The 14533-nt window shown below is 37.2% G+C and overlaps 1 protein-coding gene across 2 annotated transcripts in view; it reads left to right on the forward strand.

The window, feature by feature from the left end:
• LOC117289101 (solute carrier family 12 member 4-like) overlaps nt 1-14533 on the forward strand; it is a 41131-nt gene that overhangs the window by 481 nt on the left and 26117 nt on the right. Inside the window, exon 2 of one of the 2 annotated variants that reach the window (XM_033770063.1) lies at nt 2650-2703. The exons of the other annotated variant lie outside the window; for it this stretch is intronic. Coding sequence (XP_033625954.1) covers nt 2650-2703 — 54 coding nt within the window. The remainder of the gene's footprint in view (nt 1-2649; nt 2704-14533) is intronic. 2 annotated transcript variants of the gene reach the window in all.

Consider the following 14533-nt stretch of genomic DNA (forward strand, 5'->3'; position numbering starts at 1 on the left):
TTAGGCCTACTGACTGACAATAATATTATTATTATATTATTTTTTATTAATTAAACTTCTGGCTTACTTACAATCACATGCATGGATGGCTGACTGGTATATCGTCGACTGCTCCATCTCCATCTCCATTGGTTCAGTCAGCAAAATATCCTGCCGGATACATCTACGCTAACTTGCGCACTGCGTGTGGAAATAGACTACTACATGTATTTGTTGTTGCTTATATGTCCCTTGAATTTAGCTAGGGTTGTGCTGTTCACAGCAGCCGACGAGAGTGAGTTCCAGAGTTTAACAGTTGATACGAAGAATGAATCTATGACTGCTGTTTTCTGCCTCCTTGTTTTTCTGTTTCAAATTTAGCAGTGACACCATGCATGAAGCAGGTAGTTACCTCCATGGCCGATGTGTGACACTGTCTAATTCTACCTACCTCCCTCCATGGTATAACTTAGCACTGAGTGTTGAGTGTACAGTACATTGGGCCAGGTCAAACGAATGACGGCCATTTCGTACCCAAGTCACTTCGTACCCAAGTCACTTCGTACCCAAGTCACTTTGTACCCAAGTCACTTCGTACCCAAGTCACTTCGTACCCAAGTCACTTCGTACCCAAGTCACTTCGTACCCAAGTCACTTCGTACCCAAGTCACTTCGTACCCAAGTCACTTCGTACCCAAGTCACTTCGTACCCAAGTCTCTTCGTATCATACGTTAATGAATTGGGTACGGTTGAGGTTGGGGATTCGTGTTTGTTATCAGCACTGGTTATCAGTAAATAAACGTTCACTTTTTAAAATAGCAAACGTAGTAATTTACGGAGCAAAAGCTCATGTAAAATATGCCCTCAATGCATGCCATTCTCTGTTGGACAAGTCAAAAACAGAGCCCAAGGCTCCATAGAAAATCTTGTTTAAAGTGAAAAACATTAATTCAGCAACTGCAATAATAATAATAACTGGACAGGACACTTTTTTTACAAAGGTTAGTGGGAACATTTATTCTGATCTTCCTGCAAGTCGTTTTTAGTTACCGTGAAATATAATCAGTGTCGATGTCCACTTGAAAGAGATAAACGTAGTAGACACTATTGTTAATTAGTCAAAATAATTATTAGCATAAAAACTCACTTGGTAACAAGTAATGGGGAGAGGTCGATAGTTTAAAACATTGTAAGAAACGACTGACACTGATCTCCATGTAATTTTAAATTTGTGCACATCTGCAATATGGTGAATCAAATTTTGAGTTAATTACTAAAAAAAGTCTGAATGCATTTTTTAAGTGAAATATTTTATGATGGTTAAACGCTGTGTATATAGTGGTACACATAATGTGTGTCACATTAGTCTGTGAGTAAACTGCCAATACAGGAATACAGAGTTCAGCAAGTGAAGTTAAATACATTTTGAATCGTGGCAGAATGTAAATAAATTGCACAATTTGGAGTTGTTTTGTTTTGTTTTGTGTTCTTCAAGCTAACAAATTTCATTAAAATGTTTGGATATCTAAAGCACTCATATAAAGGTAGGTACCAAAATGGTGGAAATGGATGATTTGTTCAATGTGTATTGCTTCAATCATGGGTACAATATTTTGGTCATCTTACAATTTATACATTGTGTGTTTGAAACCAAGGTCCATTTCATGGCTCTGCTTACCGTAAGCACGAAATCGGCGCGTACAGAAGCAGGGAATTCTGTGCTTACAGCAAGCATATTTCACGGGTTAGCGGCAAATTTGGGCTTCTGCGCGTGCGTACTCCACATTACTAGGCATTCTACGCTTACAAGGCTAGCGCAGAAATTCGGTGCTTGCACGTAAGCGGGGAATTGTGATCGTAAGTGCAGATCGGCGGTAAGCAGAGCCATGATATTGGGCCCAGCACTGTGATGAGTCTTTGCCCTAAAACCTTGTACTTTTGACAAACTCTGGAGTTTGCTTCAAGTCTAATTTTTCACCGTGATGTGGGTTGATTTTATGCACTCGGTGCTTTCTGAACCTTTTGGTCCTTTGGAATTAAAAGCCATCAGGCTATTTGGTTTGGATTCAACTCACGATCATTTTTAAATCATTGAAGAGGAGATTATATGGTTACATTGATTGTCATGCTTAATATCAATGATGTTGAAATCAGCAAAATGTTTACACTTGCACACAATACGTGATGTTACATGTAGGTACTGTACACATGATTGAAGCTACACATTTCATTGAACCTGCTATTAAATGTACATGTTCATGTAGTATAGACTGTGTTAGCGTCACGCATATTTGAAAAATTTCAGCCCCGTTGATGTGCTTGTTTCTTTTAGGAAGCAATGCTATTGGGAACCCCAAATTCCCCATAATGTTTGGATACATGTGAGGCTTCCACACACAGTCTGTACACATTTACTATAATTAACCAAACTGTGTTTGAACAGCACATTTTTACGCAGCATTTCTTTTGCCATTGGGAGTTTATGGAGTCTACTAACACCGGTGCAGTTTGAGTTGACAAACTTGGGAGAAAATGTTGCCATTTTAACTATTCTCCCTTTGCAGCCTTTTGGATTTTTTTTTTTCAATTTTGTATTGGCAGTGTTGTTCGATTAACAGTTTACCTTCTGTGCTACTTTTTTTTTATTCCCCTCCCCTGTCCGACCACAGCTCGTTTGGTTGATGGCCGTAACGATTATTATGGCAGTGTGAACAGTAACTGGAGTAAGTCAAAACGATCACATCGTGGTCCATCAAGTATTCTCCGAAACATTTATTTTATGGTGTTCGGGCAGTTGGTCTCTTTATGCAATTCACCTCTCACTTTTAATACATGTAGCAAACTGGCAAAGTATAGTTTAAAGATGGTGGGATACATTTGGTGATTATTGGAAAACTAAATTACATGTTTGTCATGTTTGTGCTTCCGTAGGCTACTTTACATTAGTTCTGGTATTCTTTTGAGAATGTAATTCTGTCTGAAAATGCTGTCATCTTTGAGAAGTTTTGAAGTTTTTCCTGCAATGGAAAACAACTTTTTTACATACGTTTTGAAACAAATAACATTTTCTTGTTTTGTTTCTCATAAATGTAGAATAACTGCGATTAGGGAGAGTCAACGGGAGCATTCTTTTGTGCCTTTTAACTTCACAAACTAGATTTTAATAATATCTGATACAATTGCCATTTGCATGTTAGATTTGAATAGTGTCTGGTACAATGACGTGCTTGATCAAAAGTTACCACCTAAATTTGAATTCACCAAACTAGACAGTTTCTATGTCACATGATTCGGGGAAGCTTTTGTATTATAGCAACCTCCAAATGAGCAGACCCTGGTAATATTGTGCCATTAACCTTCATTCAAAAATTTGTATGGGTGTTCACCCTCTCTTGCGTAACTACGCAAAAGCCCTGAATCATGTGACACAGCATCTGTCTCTTTTGGCTGGTGAATTCAAATTTAAGTGGTAACTTGTGACCAAGCACGTCATTGTACCAGACAATATTCAAATCTAAAACGCAAATGGCTTATTATCTGCTTATTTGTAGTTGCAAGTGATGGCTTATAAATTTGAATTCCTAGATACAGTAGTCATGATTAGGGGCAAATGCGCAAGCTCTTGCATGAAGCTAAGAGGAAATCTTATGCGAGTATTATAATTCAGTTATGACCAATTTTGTCAATGTACAACAAGACATACCAGACATTATTTAGAGCGTAACTTATAATTAGCTTCATATCAAATCAACATGAAGCTTCCTTGAAAACTGAACAGATTGAAGGAATGTTGACTTTCTAAAAAGTGAATACGAAATGATCTCTTTAAAGGCAGTGGACACTATTGTCAATTACTAAAAACAATTATTATCATAAAACCTCACTTGGTAACGAGTAATGGTAGATAATATAAAACATTGTGAGAAACGGCTCCTTCTGAAGTGACGTAGTTTTCGAGAAAGAAGTAATTTTCCATGAATTTGATTTCGAGACCCCAGATTTAGAAATTTAGGTCTCGAAATCAAGCATCTGAAAGCACACAACTTCGTCTGAAGAAAGTGTTTTTTCTTTCATTATTATCTCGCAACTTCAATGACCAGTTGAGCTCAAATTTTCACAGGTTTGTTATTTTATGCATTGTTGAGATACACCACATGAGAAGACTGGTCTTTGACAATTACCAATAGTGTCCACTGTCTTTAAATATCCCAGATCTATTTTCTTTTCAGAATGTCTGCTTAACATTAATAAAAGTGTAACTTGACATTGAACAGCTGTGTAATTGATTCGTGGACACATTAGCTGCGACTCTTATACACTGAAAAAGTGGGCTTAATAACATGTACATGTACATGTATGTCAAGGTACCCTATTCACTATATCATTCGTTAGCTTGAAGATATGTGTGTCAAAAAAGCAGGTGCCTTCTTGAGCCTAAATTGCAACAATATAGATTTCAGGTTGGCAGAGGGTGTTATCAAGAGGTATCATACATACAATGTACTTTACCCATATAAATCTAGAACACACCTACATCGCCCAGCGGACGACCTGAGCTGAGCAAATTACTTTTAGGTTCTTGAGGGCATAGAGAAATTATATTATTATTCTAAATTTAAAAACAAACCATAGTATCATATTACAGGCTAGCACAGTAATGTAACTGGGACATGTATGCTTTTACCTTATGTATACCCACTAGCATTTACATTGCGTGTACATGCAGTACATACAGTACATGTACATGATAATCATGTACACCTGGCAGATAGTCTTGGTTCAGGATTCTCCTGGATTTGTAACAAGAAAGCGCGCTATCACCCCCTACGCGCTATCAACCACGAACCGCTATCACAGGAGAGTCTTGGAACATTCGTTAAATCTCCCCCCAAAATCAGGGGGGAAACATAATGCGCGTGCGTAGGTTTCCCGCAGAGCCCGCCCCTTTTTTGGGGGGGGAGATTTAACGAATGTGCCAAGACTCTCCTGTGATAGCGGTTCTCGGGTGATAGCGGTTAGTGGTTGATAGCGCGTTGGGGGTGATAGCGCGCCCTGTTGTGACAAATCCAGGAGAGTCTTGAACCAAGACTACCTGGCAGACAGCACATTTATTAAAAGAAAGGAATTTTTAATTCCTCTATACATGACAGCACTTCAGACAGAACCAATCTCAGGATGATGTACAGTTGTAGTTTTAAGGTTCCTGAACCGAAAGTAATCATTTGTTAAATAGTGTGATTTATCAATGTTTTACATACAATGTACTCTCACATTTGGTTTATTTACAAAATGTGTGTAAAACATTTGTTATCAAATAATTTATTAAAAACAATATTTTTTTGTTGTAATTTTGTGCTCAGGACCCTATTGGGAAAAGGAAACCCTGGCAAATGATCAGATTTTACAAATTCCATTTCACTAAAATCTAGACAGAAATATTTCAGAAAATTATTTTGAGGTGCTAGCATTACTCAGCCATTTTGTATGAAGAGACCACTTGTCCAAGAGCAGTTTGTAACAGCGTCTGCTTCCGTCTGACTTACTATCTATCCAGTGTACGTCTGTGGACTGCTACTTGTGTTTAGTTTACTCGCTCTGTGCTTTTAGATTTTAGTCATCACTGGGAACCGCAGACGAGTCAGTGTATCGCTCGGACTCCCAGAATAACACAGCATGCATCCTGTACTCTTCTGAGTGGTCATTGTCGTAGATAATGGATGAAGAGATGGTATCCACTCCGTGCATGATCGAGCGAGGGCGCTTTTTCTTTTATTTTACAGCGTGATGGGAAGAGATGATTTGATGTAGTACATGTATGTTGTTACCAGCAGATGGTGCTTTTTTACACGTACATGTAGTTTGATTTTTTTATACCCAGAAACACTGGAGCATATGCGCATTCCTCTTCGGAGACTCCATTTCAATGTTTGCATGTTACATAGTCTGGTTTTTGATGGATTAATGTCACATGCACATTCCCCCAAGAAAATGAACGATATCACATTGAACTTTACTTTTAGTATGGTTTTAAGCGCCTAAGTCATTCTACATGAACCTTTACCATGAAGTTTTGTTGTTACCATTTTTTTATTATTTTTTTTTATGGGGGGGGGGTTCCCATGAAAATAATCTCAGCCGAATTGCGTGAATGTGAATTGGTCGAGGGCCTCAAAATGTTCCGGTTTGCACGGAGTGGATATCCGCATTGCTATGGATCCATTTTTAATGTATGCAGTTGCTATATTTGATTGCACAATGTACTAATCTTTGGTTACTGTTCACAATGGCTATTGAGCTGAGCTGAGGTCTACTTGTACTTGTACTATACTAACAAAAGGACAGACAGCTATTTGGAGATCTAATTTCTGTGCGATTTAACTCCAATGATCTTATTGGAGTAATACTCTCATTATATTTTTGTTTTGTTTTCATGAATAGTTCTTGCTGTTACTTGTAATGTGTGTCTTAAAAAGAGTGTCCTAACTTTCACGAAACGCTAGGATTAATCCTTCTTTGAGTTTTTAGGACGAGTAACCCATCCTAACTTATGAACGGTCCAAACGTCTTCAGATACGGAATTTAACTTGCCCTAAGTCCTAAGATAAGTCCTAAGTTGGGAAGAGTTTGGTGAAATTGACAGCTGGTCCCTACAAGTCCCAAAACACAAAGATAATTGAGATGCTTGATTTCGAGACCTCCAATTCTAATTCTGAGGTCTCAAAATCAAATTCGTGGAAAATTACTTCTCACTCGAAAACTACAATACTTCAGAGGGAGCCGTTTTTCACAATGTTTTATACTATCAACAGCTCCCCATTACTCAGTACCAAGTAAGATTTTATGCTAATAATTATTTTGAGTAACTACCAATAGCCCACATTGGAAAGAGGCTACAGTTGGGAAAAAGAGGCCACAATTGAGGGAAAAAGGGGCCAATTGATGACCATGACTCCGTTCCCACTGGACCCCGCATTGATCCCCCAATTCAAGAAAAGGGCAATCAAGACCCCGAAAGGGCGATCAAAGGGCGTTCAAAGAGAAATAAGCTCCAGTGGGAACACGAGGGCGATCAGAAACTGGCTGTGCAATTTTGATCCTCCTCGGGAGTAGGATTAAAGCGGGATCTGATCGCCCTTGTGGATTAACGGGCGATCAAAAGTCTAGTGGGAACGCAAAGGGCGATCAGACCCTGCAATTTGCTAGCAAAACAGTGTTCCTTTGAACCCACTTCTGTTCCCCAAAAAGGGGGATCAATGCGCGATCATACTCAAGTGGGAACGCGACCGGGATTTCACGCCTGCAACTAATCTTGTTTGCGGGATCCCAATCTCGCAATTGTGGATCCGGTGGGAACGCGACCGCTATTTCACGCCTGCAACTAAAGTGTGATGAGAAACACACTGGCCCAGTGTACAGGACTTTAACTTTGCTCTGGTATCTAAGGGGCATTTCTAATCTATGAGAACATTATTAATTTGTGTTTGGACTTTGCACTGGCCACCACAGCAAAAGCGCAGGGCTCCACAACAATAGGAGACTTTTCAACGCTAGGTGGCAGCAGACATACCGGGTAAATTTCCATTGTTTACGTAGTTCTGAACATGCGCATAATTCTGAGAGCAATGGATTTACCCGGTAAGTCTGCTGCCCTCTATCGTCCCAGAAAGTCTCCCATTGCAGTGGGTGCAATGGGTTATTTCCCTGCCCGAGTGTAGGCCTACGTGCTCTCTTTTTTTAAGCACAAATAAGTACATGTACGTGACTACCATCCATGATAAACCTCCAGCCAATGACTTAAAGGATTCGGGCACATTTTCAAAATTTGCACAGATTTACATTACAGAGTTTGAAGATAATGATAGTGGAAAGCTTCCCTTCACTGAGGCTGTGTAGTTTTTGAGAAATGAGTAAAACAAGTCACAACATGATTTTCGTCTCGGGAAGACGAAAATTATTTTAGCATGTAAAATCCCGTTAACCAGTTAGGATATTATACCAAAACCATAGCATAACTGGTTAATACGTTTTTACATGCTAAAACTGAGACGAAAATTATTTGTTTTACTCATTTCTACAGCACCTCAGTAAGTAAAATTTCAAGGGAAGCTTTCTACTATCGTAATCTTCAAACTGTGTTATTTTAATGTTAATCTGTGGACATTGTGTTTTGTGTTAGGAAAAAGCACATAGACCCTTTAATTCTAACTTGTGGACATTGTTTTTATATATTGGTTAGAAGTTTCTACAGATAGATCTCAATCTTTTATTTTTAACTTTTTTTTAAAACAAAATGTGAGAATACATGTACTTCCCATGGACCTCCCAGTTTCTGTCTGTCGTCTTATCCTATGGTGCTGTTTCAATTAATTTCCGCTAACATTTGTTTTCTTCAAATCTTATTATCACGGTGGAATGATTACTAACAGATCACACAATTTAATTTTTTTATTTTGTGGTGGCATTGTACAAAACTTGTGAATTTTGTTTTGTATTATTTGTATTTTGTAAGCTCTAATATTAAATTCTTGTCCTTGGAGTTTTGTATTGATGTAAATAGACCAAAACAAGATCAAAACATTAGGGTCTCACTTAAAGACACTGGACACTATCGATAATTGTCAATGACTAGTATTCACAGTTGGTCTATCTCCACATATACATTCAATCGGTCGTCGAAGTTGTGAGATATTAATGAAAGAAAAAACACCCTTGTCACACGAAGTTGTGTGCTTTCAGATGCTTGATTTCGAGACCTCAAATTCTAAATCTGAGGTCTCGAAATCAAATTTGTGGAAAATTACTTCTTTCTCAAAAACTATGTCACTTTAGAGGGAGCTGTTTTCACCATGTTTTATACTATCAACCTCTGACCATTAAATTACCAATAGTGTCCACTGCCTTTAAATGAATTTGTCACATTTGTGTGCAAATGTTTTTTAATTTTCTTTGACTTTGGTTTTTAAAGCATAGGAAGTGATCAATGAAGTGTGTTGCGCACTATTGGTTGTTTGTACAGCGGCTATCCTAATGATTTTAGTTGTGTGCATACATGCATGCAGGCTACTTTAATGTTTTCAATGTTGGCTGTCTCGTGTATCTGTGTATAGAAGGCTCTTATTGAATTTCTAAATCCTTGAATACCTTGATTTAATTGCAAAGATACTGCTAAGCAAACCTGGGCCCAATTTCATAGAGCTGCTAAGCACACAAATTTGCTAAGCATGAAATTTTTTCCTTGATAAAAACAGGATAACCAGCCAAATTTCCGCGTGATTTTCAGGATAAGCAAACAACAGCTGAATACCAGTAACAAGCAATATGCAACAAATGGAAATTTAGTCGATAATCCTGTTTTTTTGAAGGAAGAAATTTCATGCTGAGCAAATTTTGGTGCTTAGCAGCTCTATGAAATTGGGCCCAGGTGAGGACACTATTGGTATACATTGTACCAGGATTGTACATTACTCAAAGTAGTTGTTAACATAAAAACTACACTTGGTAATGGAGAGTTGTTGATACAATATGAGAAATGGCTTCCTCTGAAGTGCAATAACGGAACTTAAATATTTGAATTAAGAATGATTCACCTCATTTCCTATTTTTACAAAGTTGAACATCCTGGATTCATCAGAATCCAACTTCAGTTTTTGTCCATGGGTAGGGTACCTTAAGGACAAATTGAACCCATATCATGGCCAGGCGTGATCAGAGTTCAACAGTGTGCAGGTGTCATGTTGAACTTTGTGAGACAGTGAAGGCGTGTGATTTTGCAAAACTTCCTTGAGCCTTCAAATTTTCCTAGAATCAGTAAAGCAATTAAAACATGTATCAGGGAGAAAGAAATATTCCTCTTTGTTTCCAGACCTTGTAGTTTTGTATTTCTGCTGATGCACAGATAAGACTCCTCAATTTTAACATCTGAGATGTTCCTTGTATGGAATAAGAAGGGGGACACACATTTCTCAGGAATTTTCACTTTTGTCAATCTCATCCCTGATTGTGGAAGGTTCCTACAGTAACAACACTGAGTTACATTACATGACTAAAGAACATTGTAATGCTGTCTAGCATTTCTTTAGGGTTTTGTATGTTTTGTTTTGGCGTACTTGTTGTGTGTTGTACATATATACAGTGTAGCATAAGATCTATGGCCCTTTTTGAAAACAACAGCTTCGGCAATTGTCAAAACAACCGCGGGTCCAAGCTAGGTTGAGCCGAATCCAAAGCTGAATCCAAAGCCGAAGCCGAGGATTTGAAAAGGGCCTATTATTGTAGTCTGACAATGCATGGCTAGAGCATTCCTTGCTCTAAGGCTAGAGCATGTGGTTTTAATAATAATGTTAAATTCAATTGTCCACTTCTTGGGTTTTTTTTTTTTTGTGTTTTTTTTTTACCAGAAAGTGAACCACCGGTCAAAGTTAAAAGATATCTTCAAGTTTACAGTTGGGATTAGTTATACAATTACCTCTTTTTATCACATTTAAAATAAACTTACTGAGTACATGTATGCCACAAAGGTCGTTGTAATGTATGCAATGACAAGACTCAATCAGTGAATCAAAATCTGTTTGAACCAAAAGTTTGCCAAACCCTGTGACAGGGAACAGAGTTGTTGGCCCAGTTTCATGGCTCTGCTTACTGCCAAATTCTGCGGTTGATTTATTGAGGTCCTACATGTACCTCACACTACCAAACAACTTTTGGCAACTCAATGCCCAAACTGTTTGACTCTGGTGGTACATGTGTAGCTAATCCCATGTTGTACATTATATACAATGATTTCAGACCACAACAAGATAATAGTGTTTTTGTTTTTTCGAAATTGCATTTTTTTTTTTATAACCCTGTGTGCTAAAATGAGATTGCTTAGAATGTCTTTAAAGGTAATGTACTTTTTCCTAACAAAAAACACAATGTCCACAGATATACATTAAACTTACACAGTTTGAAGATTATGATAGTAGAAAGCTTCCCTTGAAATTTTACTTACTGAGGTGCTGTAGTTTTTGAGAAATTAGTAAAAGTAATAATTTTCATCTCAGCTTTAGCATGTAAAAAACGTATTAACCAGTTATGCTATGGTTTTTGTTTAATATCATTACTAGTTAAGGGGATTTTACATCCTAAAATAGTTTTGGTCTCATGAGACCGAAACTATTTTGTGACTTGTTTTACTCATTTTTCAAAAACTACACAACCTTAGTTAGTAATATTTGAAGGGAAGCTTTCCACTATCATTATCTTCAAACCCTGTAAGTTTAATGTAAATCTGTGGACATTTTGAAAAAGTACCCAAATCCTTTAAGCATGAACCCTGTCTGTTGTTTCATCATGTTTTCCCCACCTTTTACAGAAACTGTTTCTGCTCGCATAAAGCAAGCTGTTCACATCCCGTCCATCCACGTGTCAAACCGTTACAAACCATTATTTGAGCCTAAACGTGAGATATCAGCTTAGCGCATGAATTTTAGCATGACTGCAGCATCTTTTGCCTGTGTGGTTTGCACGACTGGAAAAAATTGTTCTGTTTAATTGAATTGATTAAATTGATTGTATTCAATTGATTGAATTGTCTAATGCAGTTGATATCCTCTTTCGTTTGAAAAAAGTTGTGCCATCCAAAACCGAACAAAACTTTTTTGAATGAAGTAAAGCAGTCAAAAACGGAAAAAGAAATAGTCCACATTTTTTAAAAATGTGCATTTTGTTCTTCTTTTTATGGTCATGCTGGTGATGCACAGCATCTCATAAACATAAATTGTAACATCTGGGAGGTTCTGGGTCTAGAATAAGAGTTCTAAACCAAAGCCCACATAAGCCTTTTTTAGGAATTTTTACGTTTGATGAATCTCATCCCTGATTTTACATCGTGGTGGAACATGATTTTTTTATCTAAAGATGCATTGTTTTAGATGGTTTCAATAGGGAGGTTTAGATGAAAGTTACGTGAGCAAATAGATGATCATGAATGTCCGAAAATTGTGATCTTAAAATCTTACGTTTTGAGCATAACGTTGAGCTTGCCATTTCTCACGTCAGAAACAACACAAGTTTCTGATGTGCACGCGTCGTGAACGTATTTGCCTATATGGTTTGTTTTTTGGTTTGTTTATTTGTGGACAACACCAGCAGAGAACAAAAAATCTGACACAACATTGAACTCAAGTTGAAGCTTCCAAAGATGAACATAATGTTTGTGACTGTGTTATTCTTGTCATCGCCACAAGGAAGTGTCTATTTTTAGAGATCAAGGCTGGCTTTAACCAGACTGTAGGTAAAAGCAGGCTATGTACGCACTATTCTTGTGTATGACACATAGTTGTTTGTAAGGACTTTCACAATGCTGGGTACACATGCAGTGCATGATTGCAGTATTACAAGACAAGAAATCTCCTCTTTGGCTTGAGGCAGTAGTCCAAATATCTCCGGTTTAAGTATTCGGGGATTGAAAGTGTAAGATAATCTTTGTTCATGAATCGGTGAGGGCAGTAATTGTGTCATTTCTGTTCAGTCCAGCGCCATCTAGTGCAATTGATGTTAATACTAGATGCACACAAAACATATGGCTAGCATTAGCAATGCACAGTATAATATTATTGTATATTGTGTATTTAAAGGGAAGGTACACGTTTGGTAATTGTCAAAGACCAGTCGTCTCACTTGGTGTATCCCATCATAACCATAAAATAACAAGCCTGTGAAAATTTGGGCTCGATTTGGTCATCGAATGATGAAAGAAAAAACACTCTTGTTGGACGTAATTGTGTGCTTTCAGACAAGAATAAAAGACTTCTATCTAGAAGTCTTTTATTATTTTAGTGAGAATTTACCTCTTTCTCAAAAACTTTTTTACTTCAGAGGGAGTTGTTTCCCACAATGTTTTATACCATCAACAGCTCTCAAAAGCTTGTTACCATGTCAGTTTTTATTTGATTTTTGTTTTGAGTAATTACCAAACGTGTACATCCTTCCCTTTAAATGCCCATTGCAGGCTTTGTGTGTACTTAAGTGCTAATGCGAACTGTTGTACGAATTTTTACGTGGGCTGCATTTAGACTCTGAATTTGTTTTCACAAATGCCGCAAGAGAAATATGATGCGCACTCGAGGGGACACTGTAGTGCGATGTACTATGTAGAAAAGGGCATACATTTGAACAACTCCATGTCATTCGTATGTGTACGTGTATACTGTATGTATTGACAAAAACTATTAAAAAATTTAAACTCAAAATTGTTAAAGTTGAGGAGAGCATAAGTAAAATCCTAAAGGTTTTGTGTTCAATAAAACTGAAAATGAAAGTGATAATTAATTAACGATAAGTAATATGGAAATCACAATTTTCATTTTTGCGGTAGTTGCTTTTTTTAATGAGAAAATTTCTATCCTACCCGAGGAATATTATGATGGTACTTTAGTAATGGAATTTGCATTATTGATGTTTTGAACCATGCATGAATACACTGAGTTATTTTAGTTGTGCTGTGTGCATCAAAATAAGTTCTCATTTTCTTCTATAGAACTGGATTTGTTTTGTTTTATATATTTACTACCTTTGATGTATGCTTTTACTTGTTTTCAATTACATTCCAACTCACAGTAATTGGTATTGTGCTATTCACTATAATCTGGAAATAGCTGGAAAGTTTTTTGTTTTTTTTACTGGTGAAATTTCAAATTTTCCCTTTTTTCTTTTAGAGATCTTTATATTTATATAGATCTTTGATGTATTTTGTTTCACATGTAACATTGTCAATTACACATACATGTACCTTCAAACTCGCAGTAAACATTTATGTTATTTATTTATCTTTCAATCTGGAATTATCTGGAGAGTTGTTTGTTTTTAACTTGTTTAATAGTTTCCAATTTTCTACTATCTTCTAGCGATCTTCTTTTCCATACTGGTGTTGATTATTTAAAAAAAAGGACTTTGATATTTATCGCAGATTGGGAAAATTAATAAATAAATAGGCCCTATACACTGCAAAACACACGCTTGCGATCCCAGATTCAAGGAGTTCAGTTTTCAGTTTCTGTCAATCACTCTCTGTTTGTCTTTTCTTATTGCATTGTGTACAAATGTGTAAAGTGGTTCCCCTGGCAACACCTTATGGAGACGGAGCGCTAGTTTTTTGAGATTTTTTTAGAAATCAGTTACCCTTTTCTCACCCATACAAAAAACAAAACCAAAGAACAGGCTGTAAAAATAATAAATGTCAAAGTACATGTACTCTAAACACGTCAACAAAAAAGTTGGTTAAAATGGAAGTTGAAGCAAGGTTCATTTTATTTATGCAAGTCGCCAGACACACAAGGCCTGAAGGTCACTTCAAGTCGTGGGCTACAATTATTTTTTTTCCAGGGGCTGTTGCCACCTACAATGTACTCCTAGGGCTGAAACAGGGTTACCCCTTTTAACAGTCCATAGGGATGTAGGCTTGTGTATCATCAGTCCGAAGCCTGACCGATAGAGCAGAAAGCACTACCTGCCCAATTTTCTTTTCTAGGATTTTGCCAGGGTAAACACAACGGTGTAAATACATGTAGGCAA

This window comes from Asterias rubens, chromosome 4 (genome assembly GCF_902459465.1).
Source record: "Asterias rubens chromosome 4, eAstRub1.3, whole genome shotgun sequence".
Lineage (NCBI taxonomy): Eukaryota > Metazoa > Echinodermata > Asteroidea > Forcipulatida > Asteriidae > Asterias > Asterias rubens.